General features: G+C 35.3%; 1 protein-coding gene across 2 annotated transcripts in view; it reads right to left on the bottom strand.

The window, feature by feature from the left end:
• TBC1D22A (TBC1 domain family member 22A) overlaps positions 1–24,850 on the bottom strand; it is a 175,410-nt gene that overhangs the window by 11,708 nt on the left and 138,852 nt on the right. Inside the window, exon 13 of one of the 2 annotated variants that reach the window (XM_040549067.1) lies at positions 10,335–10,490. The exons of the other annotated variant lie outside the window; for it this stretch is intronic. Within the exon in view, the coding sequence (XP_040405001.1) occupies positions 10,443–10,490 (48 nt within the window). The 3' untranslated portion in view covers positions 10,335–10,442. Of the gene's footprint in view, positions 1–10,334; positions 10,491–24,850 lie in introns of those variants that run through there. 2 annotated transcript variants of the gene reach the window in all.

The raw sequence follows: 24,850 nt of genomic DNA, 5'->3' as shown, positions 1-24,850 counted from the left end.
ACTGTGCCTCAGGCCTCACTTCCATCATGTACGAGTCCCTTCCCTTAGACAGTTCTCTTCTCTTTTCCTCCCCTCTCCTAACTCAAGATTTTGCAAAATGCAGTGCTGGCAACCATTCCTTATGCCATGCCTCAGCAAGGAGCCCGGCACCTGGAATATCTTGGCAAAACTGGGTACAGTTAACAGATTCTCTCTCTACTACAAGCAGCCTCCCTGAACTATTTGCACTTACATGAAGCACTTAGGAGTCTAAGCTTCTAGCAGGGGCAAAAAAACATACTATAAAATCCTGTAAACCACCGTATACCAGAGAGGTGCATAGCATGTTGGTCTTCCCAGGTCAAATTTACAGCTGTGCTGCAGAGCATCCCTGAATACTCCAGCAAGTAAAGCAAAGGAATGCTTTTCTGTGCACATGCCACTATACTACAGAACTGTCTAACAAAATGATTTCAACATACATTTCACAATGACCTGATGACACATATTCTATTCATATCAAGATTGTACTGAATAATACTATGTTTGGTAACCAGGCACAAGAAATGCCTAACATTGAAGAAACTGCTATTGTTTTAATCTGGAATGATAAGATATAGTGGACTGGTGTAGCAGTGTTGCCGGGTCATACTATAGATAAACTAAAAATCGATGTCCCCAACTGATTTCTTAGTAGACAAATAACTACAGCAGAAAACAGAAGCCTAAAGCACGGCATTTTAAAACCCTTGGTAAGATTTCTGTTTTATGTTAATATACATCTAAATCACAACTCTGAAATAATTATTCTGCACATTTGAAATTCAATATTTTTGTTACCAAAGAAATGTTTTATACAATTTCACTCATTATATTTCCACTAATTTACCTGCATTTGGATATACATGATAATCTACACCTTTTTGAAAAATATGTTAAAATATGCTAAAATACTTTATATAGCATGCTAAACTATGCTACAATATACAAAGCATGTTAAAACACTTATGAGCCACTGTATAGAATGTACTTTTAAAGCACATCCACTTTAAAAATATCATTTTTCTTATGTAAGTTAACATGTATTCAGGAACTATCCTATTCTGCATGTAGTCAAGACAAGACAGTGGTACATAATAGTGTGGCACAAAATTACAAAAGTAGAAATATGGCGTATGTTTTAAATAACCTGGTAATAAGAGCTGGGAGTAATACTGCCTGTTAAGCAAAGGCTGTTGTTGGAGGTAAAATTATTCTTGAGGAAAAAATAAAATTGTATCATGCAAGATCCAATACATGTATCTAAGAGACAATACCAGACTAACAGATAGATGTCTCGATGATGATGGTTTCCAAATCCGTCGTTCTTCAATAAATTCCTCAACTTCCATTGAAATAACAAGGGTCAAGCTCTATTCCTTGTAAGCTAAGTCATTACTGAACACTAAAAAAAGTTCTCAGAACACATCTTTAATAATTTAGACAAAGCATCTGCCCTTCTTCTCACAGAGATTGTAAACCTCAGCCCATTAAAGCAATCTAAAAAACAAAATCCAGAAGCAAAAGAAAGCAAATTATTAGCATTTTGAAATCTGGTTCATTAGCAAATCTCCTTATAATTCAAGGTCCACTGTATTTTCATCAGTACTTTTATTTTTTTTCCTTTTTTCTTTTTTTTGCATTAGGTTTAGCAATAGTACTGGTTATTTTGTCACGGCTATAACTATAGCCTTGTATTGTCACACCCACCCAGACTCAGTATGTGGTTCCTGAAGGAAGGAACATCAAGAACAATTATAGAACAAGTAACACATTGGCTGTTACTCAAACAGAAGAATGTTATTCTAATAAGCAGAGCACAAAGATCTCTTTTATAATAATCAAAGCGATTTATTTACTTTGATAACTCAATTCAGATTTTTTTATCTGTGTGAATTATTGACGAAGTTCAACTTTGTAGTTTTTTTTTGTTTTTTTTTTTTTTTTTTTCCAACAGGAGGAAGAAACTTAGAACATTAAAAAAAACAGTAACTGAATTTATTTCTAGCTAATATAAAAATGGCAATAACTAAAGTTAAATTCAAACTCCAACACACTGAGGAAATTAATGGAGTTAGTTTTTAATGTCAAAACTGAGAACTGGTCTATTAATTTAACAAATAAAGGCAGTCATCAAGTATAGTATTTTTCTACTAGAGTTGCTAATCCTTCCTGCTGCTAACTGCAATGTAATTATGATCTGAATACTTCTGGTCTACAACAGCTCTATTTTGTACTGATAGGCAGAATCTGCAATCTTACTATATTTTATAATCATGAACTTTTCAATATTAGAGTTTAGGACTGCATATAACTAAATGGAAGGTAAATTTACGTATATAAAATCTTTCATTATTTAATAAGGAATTGCTAACAGCTGTACTTTGAACGAGTGCTGTATCTGTTACACAGTACACACATATAGAACACTGCAAAATTTATGCTTGCCATTTGATTAAACTGCTTTTTATGAGAGTTATTTGCCTTTTCAGAAGTTGAGCTTGAAATTTTAGAACACAGCATTTACGTTTAAAGAACTAATGATGTGCAACACTACTAAAAGTTATTTAGAGGAAATATTGAATAAAGCTAAGGAAGAAACTAATTATTGCCAGAAAAATTGCTCATTTACCTGTTGAATTATATAAAAAATCAATATAGATATATGCATATATTCAAAAAAATTCTAAACATTGTTATGATTTTATGGAGAATTGTATGATATGGTGCCAGAGACTCCCAGAACTGGACAATCCTTCAAAATTTTTTTTCCAAACAGATGTAAACACTATACACACAAAATAAATATATAATATAAAAATGATTTAATTCTTATTTTCCTTAAAAATGCATATTCACTTGCTCAAATTTGTGATTGTCACATATGAAGGGAAGAGGTGACATGGATGACCAGTACCCAGCAGGCATCCTACCCATGGACTCGGTCCCTCCCGTGTCACACAGTGAAGGAGAAAGACAAGTGCCAGGGCTACTGCCTGGCTGCACCCCTGCAACTGCTGCAGTCACCAGGCTGGTAATGAGCTTTTCTAGCCCCTCAGCCCCTTCCCAGAAACTCATGATGAAGCACGCCCACTGCTGTGGGACTCTGCCAGGCTATGTCCAAGTCCTCGTCCTCCAGCCAGCTACCAGATCAGGAACAGGCGCACGGACTGGTGACATGAAAGCACACCACAGAGCCTTGCCGACCTTCTGCAGCTGAATTAGAGCTGCCTTTCCCTTCTCCCTGTCCCTTGCCGTTGATATGTAATGCAGCAAATAAGTAGGGCTCTAGCTCTGAGATGAGCTCTTTTCTTTCTCGAGGACTGTTCTTCCTCTTTCACTGCACTCAGCATATTCCCTATGCTGCTGCCACTTCTTGTTTCTCCAGCTGTCCTAACCTGCTACATGGAGTTGCAAATAATGAACTATATTTCTGGAGTGCTGCGCTTCTTATTAATTACCTATGTCTCAGAGTCAGAGAATCCATTTCATTCATATAGGGCACAGCTGGAACTGAGAAAGCCAAGATTTCAAAATCCAGTATTAAAAAGATAGTAGGAATAGATAATTTATTGCAGTTTAAGAAACCCTTGCTGCAGATACAGGTTAAGAGGCCTAAGTGGACCCAAGTTCTTCTGCAGAACAGATGATCACTTGTCTTGCTTCCTAAGTGTGGAAAGCAATAGCTGAGATAGCACAGAACAGTTGAGTTTGATCACTGGAACGATGTCCTCCTAGTTCTCACAATTTCAAACATTACGGGTGAACTTAAACTTTGATAAGAAGATGGGGAAACACTAGCTTATGTGGTAGGAGCATTTAAGCTTGCCCTGGACCCGGTCTGAAGGGTTCAGGAGATATACATTCACAGCACGTCATAAATCAGTGTCACTTAAGAACTCCCATCGTGAGTGTAAAAGTTCACATCCTGTCCTGTGGCAGTTTAGAAAAAAAAAAAAAAAAAAAAAGGAATTCAGTATTTCCTGAAACAGCAAAAATTCAACTTAGTAAATTAAATTCTAAATTGTTTTTTAATTGTACATTTGTTTATTGCTCATTACCTAAATTATGCATCTAGATTTTTTTTTTTTTTTGAAAGGGTTATAAAGTCTTCTTTTTGAAGAACACCACAACATCTTAGCCAACAGACTAATGGTTACAGAAATCAGAACAGAATGAAATGAGCTATAGATAAAAAGGTTATCCAAAACTTTGATTGGATATACACTAGACTTGTTGGATCTTGAAATGGACACTTAAAAAAAAGATGACTAAATAAGGTAAAAGTCTTTTTTTCTCCTGCCATCAGCTTACATCCGGCAACTCAAGTGTTCAGAAAAAAGTGTTCTCAGAAACTGCATATTTATTCTTCAAGTATATGATTTAGTCCTTCTGCACTTTCTTGAACTAGAAATTATACAATTTAAATTGTTATGCACCTTTAAAATTACTAGTGATCTGAGATACACAGCTACAAATACCCCCAACTTACTGCTGAAAAGCATCAGCAAATTCAGTCTTATACAACTGTCTTCCTTGACAGTAATTAGTCTGAAAATCTCCCTAAGCTCTAGAAGAAATCCTTCCTAAAATTGGAGAAATAACTATAGCCAGATGATGCTCAGATGTCATATTCTGCAACGCATAAATAGGTACAGCTGACAACTCTCACACAGGTGAAAAATAGGTGGCAATGCTTCAACTTAACAACCTCCTGTTAATCTTCTGAAAACAGACAGAGGTGCGGTATTCTTGTAATTAATTTCATACCAAAATTTCAGAAACACACTTTAGCGGCCTGAAAATGAAAGCTTATGACAAGTTGATGGTCTTATCATTTCCCTTTCATGTTTTTTCTTTTTGCAACTACTGAAGCAGATTCTTGGATTCAGCATATTAAAACATTAAAACAGCAATTAGTCCCGTTTCATCCGGTAAGGTTCTGTTACGCAAGTTATTAGCATTCTTAATTGCTAATGATAAAATATGTGGTTTCAAAGAACTGTCAGAGAAGCTGAGTTCACATAGCTGAAGAGAAGACTTACATCTGCATTTACAAGGGTTTACGGTTAACAAGATAGATATGAAAATATATACATTAATAAGGTTAAAAAGTGCATTAAAGGACCATCCATTATCTGGTATTGTAGGCAGAATTACGTCCTTGTTTTCAAATGAAAACTAAGGACAAAACCACAAGTAAACCCCATCCTTAAATCCTACAACAGGAAACAAATTTGTATGCTAGATTATTTTCTTAAAGAAACTGAGTATCTACAAGCAACTATCTACAATTTTATAAGACAATGTTAAGGACAAAGACTTAAAAACAAAGCAAGCATTGTCAAAGAACTTAAAGATGTTCCTTTCCATAAACATTTTCATAATATCTTTTTATTCCAAACTGTCTCAAATGTTTCTAAATTATATTCAAATGAAACAGGAGAAATTAAGGTATTGATATAAAATTTAATATTCCATACTCAAAGAAGAAGAAGTCATCTGACTCAAACACTGATCTAAATTCAAACTTCAGTCAGTCAAACAGAAAGACTAGCAGGTTCTTCCTTACTTTTAAACTGGAGATGACCAAACTTTCATTTCAGAAATCTCGCATGAAAATCGAGGATCCCAGGAAATGTCCAGGGAGATTTCTTGGTACCCTAATTGCTACAGCACAAAGAAGAACAGTCCAGAACAACTCTGATTATAATTTTTACCATATCATTTTGTGAAATATTGCTTGAATGTGGAGGTATGTGTACCTTTTATGTCTTAAAATATAAATTATAGCAAAAGTGGAGAAAAGAGTCCAAGTGTATCACTTGTCAGATGTCAGTAGCTCTGCAAAAAGCAGCAAATCAAAGAAAAGAGATGCAAATATTCAGAGTATGAAAAGTCTATAAAAACAATCCAAACAAAAACCACCCAAACATAGTATCTACAGTACCTATCAAGACTGTAACAACTATAGCAGAATTTCATTTCTGAAGTGAAATTCATTTCATTTCTGCCATGAGTCAGTTACTGCATCATTTTTTTCTGTACTCAAGCAAGATCAAAATATTTGTACAGCAGATTCCAACTGAAATTATACAATTCTGCCTCTCCATAAAGTCCATGTGCTAGCCACTTTTCTTTATTTGGTTTTCTTGACCGTAACTTGGCAATGCATTTTAAGTGGATCGGTTTGCCTAGATCCAAACTCCTCTTTACAATGACTTCGAAATCTTAACACTAGAGTATAAATAGCTGAAAGCACAGCAAATCACAGAAAGAAAATGATAAAGTACCAACTGAACATAATGAATCACAGGGATAGGAGTGTATCAAAATATTATATATGTCAAGCTTAAAGCAATTAGTCTGCTTTGGCAAAAAGGTATTTCATACTGTAAATAGTCCTGAGCAGAATTTCGTCTTATTTTAAGGAAAAAAAAAAAAAAAAAAAACATTTATTAAGGATTGTTGATGCAAATTACCTCTCTGTATAGCTTAAGCAGTGCTGTCTTAGGTATACAATTTTACGTCCAATATACGTGCCACGTTTGAGAGTGTCAACTTAAACTAGTATATTTTTAGAACTACAAAAATCTCTAAAGATAATTGAAGCGGAATGTTGTTAGTATCCTAAGAACATAGGACTGAAATAGGCCAATTTCATTATGTCAAAAATTCCTATGTCTCTGTATGGGCAGGGAATCTCATAACAGAATATCCGAATGAACCTGGGAAACCTCACAAAACCGTACGAACTAACCCAAAAGTCCCTTTAGCTCTGAGGAGGAGAACACGGTTCACATCAAGAAATAATTTACGCTTTGTTGGTGAGCAAAACATAAAGGCACAAGAGTACAAGATACTGGATCATCCAAGCTGCACAGGTTTTCTCAACATACAAGAACACCAACAAAAGCACCAACCTCCTGTCCATTTCTTGATGCTTTATGATAAAAATACATCAAAATGCATTTCATTTGTAAGTCTTAGAAGAAATGATGCATGAGGGAGAGAGAAGTTCCAGAAGAGCTTCAACAGTCAACCAGACTGAAACATTAATTCAATTAACACATAATTCAATTCTATACTATAAGCTAGATAATAAAAAAATGCTAAGGCAGTACAAATACTATGCAAGAAATATGATTAAGATCTATGCTTAAGACATCTTTCAACCTCTCAGTAGGGACAACAACAAACCCAAACCAAGATTAATCTTACTATATCATACAATACCTCACATACATTTATCAAGCTCTTTACCTCCTGTTATTTTATGTAGAAGGTACTCCCAAACCTCACTTTGTCTAATGGTTCATAAATCAAAGCGGAACAATTTATGTCCTTTTGATCTGTCAACAAAATTACATTATAACTTAAATCTTTATGCCCCATTATAAAGCAGCCCATATGCACTCTAAAAGAGAAATCATACCGCCTCTCAGGCTTTGTTTTACAAGCTTAACAAATATTCTTTTAATACTCTCTGCCACAGCAAGTTCTTCATTTCCCAGTCTACTGTTGTTGTGATTAAACGTAATTCTGAAGAGATTACATGAACACCAAACACATAGTTCTCATGCCAGTCCCAGAGAGTAGCAATTTTTAAAAAGCATATAGACGAAGACTAATTATGGGGATCCTGGAAAAATAATAGTTCTAAATGGAGTTCATCAAAGCCCTAAGGTAACTACAAATATCCTAGACCCCTGGAATTTAAGACAGTTAAAATATTAACACATTTTATTTTTATAATTTTTACAAGACTTTCTTACATATCACTATGCTCATTAAAAAACAAAACAAAACAAAAAAAAAAAACTTTAATTTCAGCTTTAGCCAACCAGAATTTGAGATCAAATTTCAATATAAGATAACGAACGTCTCAACTTCCATGGAACATAGACGTTTGCAAACCAACAGTTGAATGCAGAATATATTCTTTGCTTATCTACAAAGAAACAGCCTCCAGACACAAACATGAGAAAATAACTGAATATTTTTTCAGTACTGCATGTGACAACAGGCCAAGTTAATATTTTCCTACTGCTGACTTTTAAGATTTCCAAAATTAAAGTCTTAAAAGCGCTTAGCCTTTTTTTTTTTTTTAATTATTTTTTGGTAACTTTAGCCCACACATGGAAGGAAATAATGAAGTTTACCCTCTAAAACTTTACAAAAACCTGTACCTTTAAAGCAGTGGCCCCTTATCACGGTATCGATAACCAACAGAACAGTTTTGCAGAGGAGGCACTCTGGCAATTGCAAAGCAGCTTTAGACCTTTCATCAAAAATCAAACAAGTCAAAATCCCAAATTTTCCACCATGTAAAGACAAATCTTAGTAAAAACATGGAAAATCAATATGGAAAGAGGAATACAGTTTTCATAACGTGCATTTTAGCATGTGACAGGCACTAGTATTATATAAACTGACTTTTAATAATAGTTTTTACTATTTCTCTAGTTTGTCAAGCCCACGTGGTTTGGTAAAAATTGAAATTACATTAGGAAAAGGCATATGGCCTTACTTATTTAAAGAAAAGCCTTGAAAAATATGTCTGAATACCTAAAGATTCAAAACTACACACAAAAAAAATGGTTTTAAGGAAAATATTATATTCAAATTGATTTCCTTTGGAGAACTGGGCTTTTGACAGAATTAAATCTTTTACAAAACCATACCTTGTGCATAAAACATCATTTTGTTTGAATAAATGAACAAAACCAAAAGGTCATTAAGGGTTTGACCAAAGCAGCAATAACATTTCTAATAGAAAAATACTTCAGTGGTGTATTATGTGATATACTGTAAGTGTTTGATGGGCTGGTTTACTCACCTGTTCCTCAGGAGGCAGACGAGAGGATGAATTCCTGTATTTATCACAATAATCTCCAAGAGAGGAAACTATAACACAGCTTGGAAGATGTGGCCTTTTCTCAGGCAGCAGAATAAAGACATCAGCTACATGAAATATAACTTTCAGCGGTATATCACCGGCGCCAATTTCAGTTTACTTTAATAGGTTTGCCTGTGAGCTGGCAATTCAGAGGCAGCTACGTGCCATGTTCTGTCATTTTTTGTCAGGGGTGGCAATCTTTCATAAAGGATGTGGGAGAGAACAGCTATTAAGGATTTCAGATGTCCCTGTTTAATATGTTGTCCTGTGAAGATCAACACCAGAAATTAAACGTGTGTATGAACTGTGATGAAAAAAATTAACACAAAGCTTTGGTGAATAGCTACCCAAGGGCAGAAGGCAAACGCTGCAATTCACTCAGCTAACAGCAAGCAAATGCTACTGTACAAAAAATAAATTAGGATGGGGTAAAATAGAGCTCCTCCTGACTTGCAAAGTGATTTCTAATGAAGAAAAAAAAACAAAAAAAAACACATACTATATAAAGCAAATGTGTAAAGATCTTCCTTTTTGTGGCAGCTAAAAGAGCTAACTAGGAGGCTATGATGACAATAGTAAATGTGCTATAATGGCACTTCTGGAAGAATTTTAAATCCAATTTGTTTACAAGTAGATGACAAAACAACAGGCATTTTAATTCTTGTTATTTTTACTGTCTCGCTGCTGCAATAAGGCAATGTTGTTGTAAGATAGCAAAATCTACATGCACCACCATTTAGGAAACCATAGAAGAAAACAGAGGAGTGAAAGAAATAAAATTAATCCTCCTCCATCTGCTTGTCTCAAAGAAAGTCATATGTCACTTCATCCTATTATTCAGCTCATACTCCAAAAGCTTTTAGTTTCTCTTTGTTCTCTTATCAGTAGTTTTGATTGAGTTTGGTAGTCAAGTGTACAGGCTCCTGTGATTTTAGTCTTCTTCAGGGTTACATGCTGATAAGGCCGATAATTGACATTGTTATGCAGCAGTTTCTGCTGAAGAAATAAAACATAGAAAGAAACCAGTTTTCTTTGCAGAGAGATGTCTCCAGTGACAGCTGTGAATTACTAACTAAATGGAAGTCCTGCCAGTGCATTTAGTTTAGCAGGTCACCTAAATTGCTCAGGAAGAACAGTTTTTCTTTGTTCATGAAAATGCTTTTTATATTGAAATGGAGAAAACACAGAGATTCCTTTGTGGTCATTTACTGAAAATAAATAAAAACATTGGTTGATGAGAGAAAAATACCTTACATTAATCGGAAAGTGCTTTTTCTCGAAACTTACAGGCCAATAAAATCAGATTTTCATTGCGTGGAAGATTTGATTTAAAACGTTGATAGCAACAGAATCTCTGTAAAACACAAGCCATAAAGCAAGGCTTACAAGAAATCTCTCTGGATTATACGCACCTGGTATCAGATTCTGTCTTTCTTTTTAGCAGCAGCCAGACCTTGAAAACATACTCAGATCAGAGGGGACCCAAATATTGCCAGGTGATCCTACCAGCCTGCAAAAGGCATTGTCAGACCTGCATGGGGTTTGGTCTCAGGATCCTTAGAGCTGTAAAGCTCTGAGCAGAAAACATAAATAGATATTTCCTCTAATATAGGCTTCCAAGATAAGGAGATACACAAGTTACTGGCAAAACAAAATACACTTGCTTCTAGAGTTCAGTTACGTTAAATGCAGTGACTACTCAGCAACTATTGGTGCCTTTTTAACCCAAACAGTGCTTTTTCTCTGCCAATTAGGCTTTATACATATTCAGAGTTTTAGATGTATTTTGCACTGGCAATGTGGTTCCAACAGAGTACATTTAGTAAAGATAACTAAAAATTGTGTGATCTCTATCAAAATATTTAACAGGTGTGTGAAGACAAAAATATTATATATGTTCTAAAAACGATGGCTGTCACTTCAAAATTGTACTCTAAGGCCAATTCATTGCCTAATTGTTTCAACAATTTTAAGTATTCCAGACGTTGTCTACATCTATACATGATAACAATCATATATATTAGCGGGAATGCTATTTGTCAGATACAAACCAGAAATTTTGAGCTGGCTACTAGAGTCAGAGATGTTAAAGCCAGAAAAGATCATTACTTATCTTGGTCTGACCTCTTGTGTAGATAATAGGAACTAAACCTAAACCTGTTTTCTTTCAGGAAAAAACAGTGATTTGACATCCCTAAAAGATACAGAAATTCATGACTTATTTTGTTTGTGTGTTAGGATAGTTTTTCTATTAAATTTCTAATACATTTATCAATTAACCTATTGTGTTTTTTTTCAACAAATTAAAAATTTCAAGCCATTCAGTCATCATTCTGAGCCCTCTCTAAGTCTTTGTGTTCAAACACCAGATGCAATATTAACATAAAGAAAACAAGCTTTATGTTCATTAATTTAAGGATAATATTACACCCATGTGCCACAGCATCACTCTGGGAGCTCAAATTCTGATAGCTGTCAGCAATGGATCTATTCAGAAGCTATGCAAGAAAGGATACAGTCTCTCACTCCAGAGACATGACCTATTCTGTTTATTCTATATTTGCAAAATTCTTCATTTAACTATATCAAAATACAGCTTGCCTAAAGAGGTTGATTGGACAAATGATTCAAGTTTCGTTTATCTAACTATTCTGTCCTCCCGTCTTGGTCAGAGAATGTCATCCACAGATTTTTATTGTCAGTTCTTTTATAGATACTTTCAAACATCAGTGGAAACGCTGAATAGCATTATGCCAATTACTGACTCCCACAGAAGCTCACTAGGCAAGCCTTCCCTTGAACAGGATTAACTAAAAAAATTTTTTTAGTCCTCCAGTTAGTTTCATTTTTACTGTTAAATACTATTTAAAAGTCCAAAAAATATAGACCACAGTAAGAAATCATTATCTTGCACATTTACATCTATCAATCAAATACATAGTATCATCAAGGAATAAAATCCAGTTTCATTGCCTTGTCTTATCTAAAGTAGATTCACTTTTCAGGATTAAAGAGAAATGAAGCTCTAGGACAGGAATGATGGTGGGGAAAAAAGTTTCAGATGTACTTCTTAACTGATAGAAAGAAAATTGGATAAGTAACTAGATAAGTAATAATAATTTAAAAATACTTGCTGATAGAAAGTAAAAGTATTAAATACTTATAATTAATACGGTATCTTTATTATCTTCAGGAACATAGCCATATTATTTTCTTCCCATGTAGTCTTCTGAGACAGAAAAATAAAAACTGCCAGAAATAGGGCAAACTTGCATGTTACATGCTTGCTGTTAAAATCCATGAAAGAAAATAAAGATAAAGCTATATTCTGCAGACAATATTAATATATTTTTTATTATTGTTAGATGGAGTCATAAGAAAACCACAGACTCTTTACAGTATTATCCCCTGACACTTTGGAGCTTCTACTTACAGTCTTTCTGAAAATTAGGAAAAGCCTTTGGATAGCATTCTCAAGTGTACAACAATGCTTACCCTTTAAGAGAGTGAACTCAACACTAACTAAGAGTTCTGATAAGCTACAACAGATAGATACATTAACAAAAAGCAATTTAGTATTTGAAATCCTGACAGAAGCAAGAATAAATATATTGGACTATCCAAATAGCTTTAAAAAAGTATAAAACAATTTTAGCTGGAGTGGATTTCTTTTTGAAAAGTAAAGAAAAAAAGGTAATAAAATGTCAGATTCTTTCATTACAGTTTCACATCTATGACCTAGGCTATATCACATATTGGTAAGTGATCATGCTCCCACGAGGGAAACGGTAACACGCTCAGCAAGGCTGAAATAGGAGCAGACAGCATCCTTGCAGCACCAGTGAAGCATGAATTCAGCCTGCTCATGAAGACTGGAAGCACTCCAGCCCTAATGCTGCCTCATTTACATTCTGACATTCTGTTGAGATAGCAAAGGTGCAGTACAGATTTGGAAAGCCACAACAGTCCACTGCTGATTCATGCTGTTAAATCACGCTGTTATTACATTATATTTATGCTGCTCTCACACTGCTTTATGATGGGAGACTTCATTACGGTCAGAGCCAGAGCAGATGATGAACTACTTGTCAAGAAGAAACAACTCTCGCTTCCCTGCATTAAAACACCTAAAGTTTATACTTCTGGTTAAATTAATTCTAGTGCTAAAGAAGCATTACAAGTTTCAGATACAGTCGCACACAACTCAATGATCATACAAACATACGGGCATGTTCTGCCAAATGAAAGCTTTAGCTGTTAATCGCATGAGGACAGCATTCAAGTTGAGCCTATAATGGAGTTCTTCTTTTTCTTTAGATCCAAAGAGTCTATATGTAGCTGTGTTCTTTATATCTTCAGGAGTTCTGTGGTTTGGGTTTTTCTAGTGCTTCTTACTGTGCCTCTTCAGCAACACTATTCAGCAACTCTAATCAAATGGTTTGAAAAAGACTGGTAGGAACCCGGACAGCAGGAAAAGAATCACTCCATTTTATAACGTCACTCTCGGGACTACTGACAAGGGCCTTTCTCATTTACTAAAGGAACCCAAAAAAACCACAAAAGAAGATAAATGAAGATTTTATCTGCCAAGCCAGAACTTTGAAGGCTCTAGATTTTAGTAACGGATCTGATGTCAAATGGGTGGACAGAACATTTCCAAAGAGAACAGTTCTATTAATCAAACCGTGCTATCTCTGCATCTTCACAGACAGACAAAACACTTCGGATAGAGATGATACATCATTCCCCCCCCCCGCGCCCCCCCAACCCCCCCAAAAAAATTGTTACAAGTATAAAGCATTTTGAAACTCACACGTCTTAATATAGTACCTAATTTTATTCCTAGCAAAGTATCAAAATCCTTGACTTGCGTATATTAATACTTTTAATTCAGGGCTAAGAAAGAAGACATATAAAAGCTCACCAGAGCATCATTCGCAGACATCACTGTGTGCAGTTGAGACACATAGCTACAGCTACTTTTAGCTACTCTTCTAACTGCAGCTGATCTTTCAATGGCTTTGACAATTACACTGTCCCTTCTGCCCTGTCCCTCCCTGCATCCAGGGTAAAAATTTTCTTATCACACTATAAAAACTTACCGTAAGATTTAGCGTAAGCTTCCAGAAATATTTCCAATAAACACAGTGAATACAGCAGTAATATTGAACACTTTGTCATAGGGCCACTGTTTTTATGCAAAAGTCTGAGACCTGCATCCTTTACGTAGATATAAGTGTGAAAATTATGTATTATTGTAAATCCTACATTTGCACTAAATTTTATCATTTCAGTTAAAGGATTGTGCAGTTAACTAGCTAGCAGGAAATTCTTCTAAATTCACGATGTGAATTAGTAACCTAATTAAGAGGTAGAAGACACATTGTATTCAGTGCAAAGTCCTACTAATATCTTTGGAAAACCTTATTCTATTAAGTAGGTTTTTAGAAGAATAAGAGGTGTCAGTAATGAGAAGGCACAGAATTCAACTGAGTTCATGGACTAAAGAGATGAACTTTTCCCTCCTCTTCTGTCAAAGTAATGACTGAGCAAGTACCACCCTCTGAATACAAAGATGCCTTAATATGTGATCACCTTTCAAAAGGTGATCTTTTAAGATCTTTTACGATCTTTTAAGATTTTTAAGACTTTTTAAGACTTTTAAGATTTGCCCACAAAAATATCACAAATTAGAATAAGAAATAAGAGCTCAGATCTCACTTTCCAGTTTCTCCTCATTCCAACCACTGCACATTATCGTGTACTGACCACCTTAAGAAGCTTTCTATCAAAAACTTTACTTTGAATTTCTTTGAATTTGAATTTTGATCAAATCTTCAAATAAATTTAGTTGTTTCATCATAGAGGATAATTTTGAATACTGAATTTCTTTCACTGAATATCTGGCTATTAGGGACTGTGAAATAAACTGGGAATTTTTCCAGGCTGCTTAAATTCGTGATATTCATTAACACATTTTTAGATCAATTCATTTTTCCTTAAGTTAAATATATATTTATTCTGTGTCTAATTTACTCCCCTTTAAGTCTTTAGAACTGGGTGTTACAGAATAAATATAAAACACCTTCTAATTTCATGCTGCTAGCGTTAGTCATTTTTTCTTGGCCAACCTTCTCAATTCAGTTGATATTCACCACATCACTTTTAGCTGAATTAGTTTCAATAAAATTTGTTGACACACTGATAGTCTGGCATTACTCTTCTAAACAAAATGTCTACACAATCATGTAGACATTTTTGTCCTAAGGCTGTTTGCTACAGCAAGTACTTTTACTGAAGGCAAAGTATGATAATTCTGTAATTAACACAAACTCGGTGTTTACTCTGAGAAAGAAATATTTATGATGAAATCATTCAAGACACAACACAATTGTATTGTAGTAAAAATGAAGTCCTGGCTGATAAAAATATTCATTTTTAATTTGCAAGAATGAAAAAAAAAACTTCCTGTTCCAAAAAGTGTACTGTTCTGTTAAGTGGGTAATAATTCAAACATCGTGGAAAATTATGTGAAACAGCACAGATTCTGTGCTGTTTCAATGCACTAATTATAGATTCAAACATCGTGGAAAATTATGTGAAACAGCACAGATTCTGTGCTGTTTCAATGCACTAATTATAGTTGGAAGATACATAGATGAAAATATTAAAAACTACATTTTTTTTTTTTTTTTTTACCAAACGGATAGCATCTACAGCATTTTCTGATTTGGATGACTTTTTTCTTCCTATTTTATTTATTTATTTATTAAGCATGAAATGAGATTTCATACCTTTGTACTTTTGCCAATCCTAACATTTCGGGTTGTAATTTAATTTTCTGTTTGTAGAAAGTCTTATCTGGTTTGGTACCCACTTAAGATCCGCTAAGAACAGCACATCCAGAATGCAGTAACTAGCAGTTTTTAAAAACAAGGATGATTCCAAAAATATGGATGTAAAAACCTCAACTCAGCTTTTTTGTTGCCTGTATCTTATTATGCACCATTAACGATGACATGCGGTAGTCTCAACTTCAGAACAGAAAGACATCCTTGACATTCTTTACCTTGACATTGTGGTAAAATGCTGCGCAAATTATGCTTGAATTACTCTGCATATTTGCAAAACATTTTTGGATTTAAACCTATTTGCTGAACTTATTTTTATGGATTCTTAATATGCCCAAGTGAATATGCTTTGAGAAGAAGTATGATTATACTTCTATAACAACAGTGTGTGTCTGGATCCCTGAGGTCCTGCTCGAAATATTCAGAAAGCTATGCATTTTTCTCCCTGTGTACAATTTAATTCTTAGACAGCAGCATTTACTACAAATGGTGAGTTGAATTTGTCAAATAATTCAGCTGAAGTCAAAACTGAATTATTATTCTGTTTCAGTTAAAACCATCCAAAGACCCAGAGGACTATCAAGCAACTACTTTATGGATGAGTGAACAAAACCAAGTCCTTATTCTTGCATCTTTCCCAAAGACTTATTATATTCTTCACATCCATTGTATTTTATGTATATACTTTTCAAATCATTTTTTCCCAGAATAAGTGAAATAGAATTCTATTTTGATTATGACATACAACATGATTTTTAGATGCAATCAGAACTACTTAACCATTCCAGCATCTCAATTAAATGCAACTATGAAACTCTGCTGAAAACAATTTAAAGAGTTTAGCAAAAGTTGTTCAAATAAACTTACTGACACAATGACTACATTTGTTACAGACTGTCAAGTGTCCTCTCTTCCTGAAAGGCCTTTTTCCTCCTTGTGGGTGATAGTCTTATAAAGGGTTGGAAATAAAAAATAGTTTCCCACCAACTTGACTTGATTAAGCTATTGATTTATGAGTTCTAGTACAGTATTACATTTTCCTAATTTTGGATTAATGGTACTGTTTGCACAGTAGTAGCATAAATAATGTGTTTTTCTGAACACTACAGATTTGCTAAAGCGTTTCTCTATGTTCTGTAGAGGAACACAACAAAGCTGTGAATCCTCCATATCTTGGAAATAACATCATTAGATTTTCATTTAAGCCTACCCACACTCTGTGCAATATCCTGATAACGTGGAGAAACTTAAAATATACATGGCAACCATCAGTTGTAGCAGTAAGTATACAGTTCTCTTTTTTAAGAAAAAAAAAAAAAAAAAAAAAAAAAACATATAACCCACTTTCAAAACAGCACTCAAATTATTTTCTGATCTGAAATAGTTAAATGACAATAAGATACTTCCAATGCTTATTACATTTGTAAAATAATACAGAACTTCATGTTACTTTTTGTAATCACTTCTGTCTTATATTGAGAAGCATAACTCAGCAAAGATTAATATAAAATATAAGTACTAAGACAGAAACATACAGTGTTTTTCACTATTAAATACCGGTCAACTAACTGGAGAAATCACTTTATTTGCTTGTTGTAAGTCCAGTGAACGTTACTTATATGATTTCTGCTTTGTAGTTTACTCCAACAACAATACAACAGCACCCTACAAAATCCAGCATTGGTTAACCACCAAAACATTTTATCCTTTCTAGAATTTCAGAATATACATCCTTGGAAAGAAGGGAAAAAAAAAAAAAAAAGAAGTCCAAGTACTGCTCTTCACTTCAGGCAACTGTTGTTACGAATCATTAAATAGCTTATGCCTGAACACTTTAGAAACTCATCAGAATATATGGACCCAAAAACTACAGCCTCTGAAATACTGTTCCTAAAGAAACCTCCTTTAAAGCAACAGTGATTAGACTCCATTCAGTCCAGGTCAGTCTCATTTACTCCATAAATTGCATTTTTCTTGCTGGGCCTATTTATTGTCTCATTTCATTCTGCAAGGACAACCTTGGACAAAAACCATCAAGTAAGGGACATAAAATCACATTAAACATTTTTCTGCAATTAAAATAACAGCATTAATGAAAATAAATAGAGAAAAAACACTTAATCTGGTACAAATTTCATTAAGCAACTTCCATTAAAAAATTGAGAATGAATTCCTGGGGCAAATAGGAAAACCTGACCAATGGCACTGCGAGGTTAATGGGATCAATCTAATCACATAAAACTACAAAAGTTTCAGGGAAAATAATGAAATAAAGATTTTGGTAAGCTGCTGAACTTTGCAGATATGTAACACTAGGTAGTCAACTTTACAACTTTAAAATGTTAGGATCCTATGATTTTTACAGCACCCAATTTGAGAAAGAATTTTATTGGTATGGTTCCACATTCAGGTAAGTCTCCACTTTTTTTTTTTTTTTTTTTTAATCTACCCTTCCTCCTTATTAGTCACTACAGAAAATGATTAATAAAATGAATCGTAATAGTTCAAAATAAATAATCAAAATGTATTACATCTGCAATTGTCAAGAGTATACAGAATGCATAGTATGATTTTATGGAATAGATGTAAATAAAATAAAAATGCACTCAAAATAAAATCTCTAGGGTTTATTCAGATATTACTAATTACTAAATAGAAGTTAAAAATAACATGTCCAGGAATAGAAATTAGGCATCTTATTGTTTGTGCATTTGAAATCATTTACCCCTTACTATCGTACGGATATGTCTTTCACCAAAAACATGTTGTATTATAAGTTAAAATACTAAAATCCTTCAATCCAAAAACAATAAAAGAAAAAAAAAAGGCTAGAGCTGGAAAAGAATTCTGTTTTTACTGGACTTGAGCACAACATGTATCATACACTAATGATTTCAAGGAGACTAACATAATAAAGATTTTCCCAAGCTTTCTTTTCCTTTCTTCAGAGGAACCTACAGTGTTCACCCCACAAATGTTCCCAACATGATGGTCCAAGGTTTTCACTTTGTTGCACACAACAGGCTTGGGACTATGTCTTAGCCGAGTAACTTCTGCCCCTGAAGAGGGAATGCATGCTGAAAGCACCGATCTTGTCATTCCCTTCAAAACCTTCAGAATTTAAAGGCAACATCCTTCAAGCAATACAAATTGCATAAACACTGTGCTCCACAGCTTTTCTCCACACAACAGCAAGTTTTACAAGTGGAATTACATTTACTACCTCCTTCTCTCTATTCAGCAGTCTTCACTGGATTTGCTCCTGAGTGCTTAAGGGCTTCCCTCCCTCCTCCTTAACTGACCTCCTGACAGCAGGAATTAAAACTCTGGCTTCTGGTAGTGCCATAATCTTTTAGAATTAATAGAGTTAAATAAATATTTGCAGAGCGTAGGGTGCGATCACAAGTGGCTGTTCACCCATGTCCTTCCACTGACTGGAAATGTAATTTAAACTTACTTTATTTCTAATTTAGACCTAGCTCATAGGACTGGCTTTATTTCATTAAACCTTAAGCCTAACTACATAATGTAAGCAAATTTCAATCTAACAGATCCCTCTAACATAATCATATCTACATGTAATACATGTACTGAACTATGAACCTGGCTAACATTTTTCTTTTCTGTTACTTAGAAGATTAATATTTGAAAAACAAGGAAGACAAATATTAGCTAATGTAGCATAGAATTGAATTAGCGAATACAAGTGACTGCTAATTTTGTCACATACTTGCTTTGTTCTTTTTTGAAGAACGCTGAAAAACCTCAGAGGTACAACTCAGTCCTACTAATACACGGCATACCTCAGCTGTCAATTACACTGAAGCTGTTATCAAAGATTTTGTTCTGCACGAAGGAGGGGGTAGAAGTTAATGAATTGTTGTATGTTGCGCATGAAATCCAGGCATGAAAGTGCACTTTCAGTGCTGAAACTTTTTAATTTGATCATTCATCTGCAGTACTAGCATAATCCCTGACTATCACAAAAGCAAACTATTCAAGTAGTAACTTACTTCGAACTAACTGAAGAAAAACACTTTCCAAATGCAATTTTTCAATTGGCATGCACACTTAACGTGGAGAAAAAAACAGACCAAGTATTCAGGATTATAAATGACTATACCTTCTTAGATTTTTCTTAGTAGTAAAAAAATGTAGAAGCATTATACAGTCACGCGCACGTACAAATGATTTACTTTCCTGTATGTTCAGCAAATTTTCACAAATTACTGCATTCCATGTTAATCATTCTGGGAAAACTGTTATTTCTCTATCATCTCAAAGAGATGCATTAGCATGTTATACACTATTTTAAACAATCTATTAGCAATAAAAAATGCTAATTAAGAAAAATAATGGTGTCAAAATATGTCTATAAATAATGGTGTCAAAATATGTCTCTAAATTGCTCTGACGAGTGACATAAGATTTCTTAAGATTCTTGCTTTTCACACGTACTCCCAAGCTATTTGCAAGAAGAGGCAGCTGGATGTCACTGGAAAACAATTCTCTATATTCTTACCTCTTACACATTTACTGTAGAAGCAGCCCCTGCAGCTTTTACAGCAGTGCACCTTGTTCCCTTTTAGATGTTCTCAACTAATGTGCCAGGGAAGAAGACACTTGTTACTTGTTCCTGCACCTTGATTTTCAGATTTGTCAAACTCCTGAGTAATAACTGACTTGTTAAAAGCTATATGCCTTGAAAATATGCTTAAAATAGTCTAGGGTAAAAATGAGAACAAAGTCACTAAATTAGAGCACTCAAAGAGTACTTATAAAAGATGACAAAAATTAAGAAAAGTGTATGTATTTTACTTATATCAATATAAAAACCTGAAGAAACCCTTATCCTGCTTCTCATCAGCGTTTCACCTTTCTGTTTTTCATGCTGCATTCCCAAGAAGTCCTACTGATGTAGTATGCCAGTTTTGTAGAACTAATCTCCTTCTACAGTGATTCTGAAAACTTTCTGTTTCAGCAATCCTACTTCATTATAAATGAAAAAAAAGAAATAAACACTCTAGAGTGGAAGATGGGTCTGTTAAAAACTAGACAGATCTCCTAAGGCAAGTCGTGGCAGCAGCAGGCAGTTAAATCTGCTTCCCAAGGACTTCCTCTATTTTTGCTCAATTGCTTTGGAGAGATCAAGGCTGAGTTTCCACTGACCCCTGTGATTTATCTGGTATTATTAGACTAGTTCATAGCACAGAGTAACTTCTCTGTTTCAGCAGCAAATATATATATTTAAGCTACCAGCAGTTCAATATAATTGCACTATAACTTGTAATTTTACTATTTACACCCTCTGAAAAAAAATTAAACAGTAACTATGACTTCTGGGAAGGTAACTAGGTGGAGAGAAGGCAAAAGAAACAGATGTGCAGATTTCATATTCAGATACAGAATACAAAACATCTTACTGGAGATAAGTTACGTATCAGTTCTAAAAAGTCAGATGACTAACACATTATTACCACGAACTCTTGGCTCGAGAATTCAGTGTTCAACTCAAGCAGAAGAAAGAACAAGAGATGAATTTAAGTGTAAAAATACACATTGCTAGTTGAATGAAATACAAATCAGAAGTGATTTTTTTGCAGATTTGTATTGTCAGCTTTGCATATACAGTCAAGCTTTTCAGGACAAACTATAAATATAATAGGAAAAATATGCCTACAGCCTCATCAAAAGAAAAAAAATCACAGAAAGCCACACTGAAGCCTCAGAGATAAGAAAGGGTAGTGTTAAGAGTTTTATTTCCTTTTTTCATGCTTCTTAAACCATTTTTAGTGTACTATATAAACTGGTCAAATTTCCAGCTAGTTGCTAGACAAAGGACAAGTCCTCCTCCTGGTACGATACAGACACAGACACAGACACAGACACAGATTTCTAGGTTGGAAGAGACCTCAAGATCATCGAGTCCAACCTCCGACCTAACACTAAGCACTCCACTAAACCATATCGCTAAGCTCTACATCTAAACGTCTTTTAAAGACCTCCAGGGATGGTGACTCCACCACCTCCCTGGGCAGCCCGTTCCAATGCTTAATAACCCTTTCGGTAAAGAAGTACTTCCTAACATCCAACCTAAAACTCCCCTGTCGCAACTTTCGCCCATTCCCCCTCGTCCTGTCACCAGGCACATGGGAGAACAGACCAATCCCCACCTCACTACAGCCTCCTTTAAGGTAACTGTAGAGAGCGATAAGGTCTCCCCTGAGCCTCCTCTTCTCCAGGCTGAACAATCCCAGCTCCCTCAGCCGCTCCTCATAAGACTTGTTCTCCAGACCCCTCACCAGCTTGGTCGCCCTTCTCTGGACTCGCTCGAGCACGTCCATGTCCTTCCTGTAGCGAGGGGCCCAAAACTGAACACAGTACTCGAGGTGCGGCCTCACCAGAGCCGAATACAGGGGCACAATCACTTCCCTAGACCTGCTGGCCACACTGCTTCTTATACAGGCCAGGATGCTGTTGGCCTTCTTGGCCACCTGAGCACACTGCTGGCTCATATTCAGCCGACTATCAACCAATACTCCCAGGTCCTTCTCGGCCAGGCAGCTTTCCAACCACTCATCTCCCAGCCTGTAACTCTGCTTGGGGTTGTTGCGCCCCAGGTGCAGGACCCAGCACTTGGCCTTGTTGAACTTCATACAGTTGATCTCAGCCCATCGCTCCAGCCTATCCAGATCCTCCTGCAGAGCCTTCCTGCCCTCGAGCAGATCGACACACGCACTTAGCTTGGTGTCATCTGCAAACTTACTGAGGGTGCACTGGACGCCCTCATCCAGATCATCGATAAAGATATTAAAGAGGACCGGCCCCAGTACCGAGCCCTGGGGGACACCACTTGTGACCAGCCAACTTGACCAACTTGATACAAGCAACACTAGTTTCCTGAAAGTAAAAGAAGGATTATATAGTCTATCCCTTATATTTAAAATAAATATTAAATTTTGCAATAATAATTTATATGGGACTGAAGTTGTATTTCTAAGACTGTATGATAAAATGTCTCCTGCATTTGATTTAAAATATGCTCGAGTGTGGAGATTAAGTCAAGATATTTTATGACAATCAAAATATGCACAAGCTTTTAAGTTGAGTGGGCTTCTTAACAGAGCACCTAAAATGGGACTGTGATGGCTGAAGTCGGGACCAAAAGGTGCCTGGCGTTTGGTCCCCTTACAAGAGTGCATTTAGATACAATTTTTACCATGCTCCTAGCTGATTAAGCTCTTTGCATACACAGTAATAAATAATGTCAGTAATTAATTATTGCAAGTTGGCTGCCCTGAATGTAAATGATGTAACACTGCTAACTCCCAGCCATCTCCTACCGATACTCAACTCCAGGTTGCTAGCTACAGCATTCCAAGTCTAAAACTGCAGAGCTTCCAGCTTCTTGTGATACGTGATGATATACTGAATATCTTCCAAAAGTGCTCACAGCAGGGAATAAAACCACAGCAATATTAGAAGTCAGGCTCCTTAAGATTAGAAGTATTTCCATGCCCACAGTCTTTACCTCTTCCCAGCTTTGGAGACAGTCACAGAAAAGGCCCAGTTAGCTTCCATGCACAGAGGGGGAGCTAAAGGAGGGCACAGGATCCAGGACTACAAAACCATCTTATCTTGTAGCTTACAAAGGAGAGGGGTAAACACTCCTCTGTTCCAAAAACAACTCTGTTCAGAATGCTGGGCTGCTCTAAAAGCATTAAGACAGATCCCATCAGATCTTAGTTTACCATAGGGATTTCTGCTCAGCATTTCACTCCATCTAAGTTTGACTCAAACCCAGTGCCACCACTGGCACCAAACCATTAAGACATTTGTCCTAATGTTCGTCTTTGTGATACTGCAAAACCTAGGAGGAAGTATTCAGGTTGCGCAGTCTGGAGGTTTTAAGGACCCAAATGAATAAAGCCTGGACTAAACTCACAGCTGATGCTGCTTTGAGCTGCAAGTTGGACTTGACACGTCCTGAGATCCTTTCCAAACTGTATCTCATGACTTTATGAATTTTTCTGAACAAATGCTAAAAGAGCTCTTACAGAATAACTATAAAAGTATACACATTAATCATGTTGAAAGAGGATTAAAATGGTTTTCTTCTGACAAATGGCTGTAAGGTAAAAGTTGTATCCAAGCTGTAAAGACAAAGCTGTAAAGCTTCCCAAAGAAAAGTCTGTCTTCAAAGTAGGAGACAGGTAGAAGGGTAAGGAGCTGCTGGATACAGGGAATCAAACAGGGAACGGCACATACTTGTTTATGAATGAACAACAGCCAGAAAAGGTTCTGGTAAAAAAATCCCTAAGATAAAGATGAGCTTATCAAGCTAGAAGAGTTATTATCAACAAGCACTAACAAAAGGTGGGATCTGTGGGCTTCATTACTCTACCATGTGCTATATAGCTCTGTATTTGCTACTGTCCAAATTGTATTCCAGCCACTGATAACTGTTCTTGCTGTGATTATATGAAAAACAAAAATCAGAATACTCATGGTGGAGACATTAACTTTTCAGCAGCACAGACTATTTGCAATTAACGACTTTTGTTACCAACCATATTTCATCCCTCTCCGATCTTTTCTTCAATATCCATTATGTATTGGTCAATTTTTATGATACTAAGAAGAAACTTTTTTTTTTTTTTTAATTGAGAAACTTTCTACTGCAGTAGCAATGGGAACTAAATTTCTAGCATAATACACACAAGAAGCTAACTTCAAAATATTTTTATTAGCTATGGCTCATATCATATGAAGTGGGAAGACCTGTATTTCTATACAGGATAATTCAGAGAAAGTAACTGTTTAAAAATTTGTATCATAAAATAGAAGAAGATCAAAAAAGACCAGAGAAAACCGTAATACAGTAGTTGAGCAGGAATAGATGGTATAAAATCATAGTTCTGATATCTTACGTGTTTCTATAGAATAATAATAATATAATCACCAGAAAAGATATTCATATTAAACTTTTTAAACTAAAACCTGTTACTCATGCAGGCAGCAATATAAAATTGCACAAATTATCTTTCGTAAAGGATCATGAAATAAAACTACTTGGTCATTT

Source organism: Cygnus olor, chromosome 1 (genome assembly GCF_009769625.2).
Source record: "Cygnus olor isolate bCygOlo1 chromosome 1, bCygOlo1.pri.v2, whole genome shotgun sequence".
NCBI classification, from domain to species: Eukaryota; Metazoa; Chordata; class Aves; order Anseriformes; family Anatidae; genus Cygnus; species Cygnus olor.
This window is presented reverse-complemented; position numbering and strand designations above follow the sequence as displayed.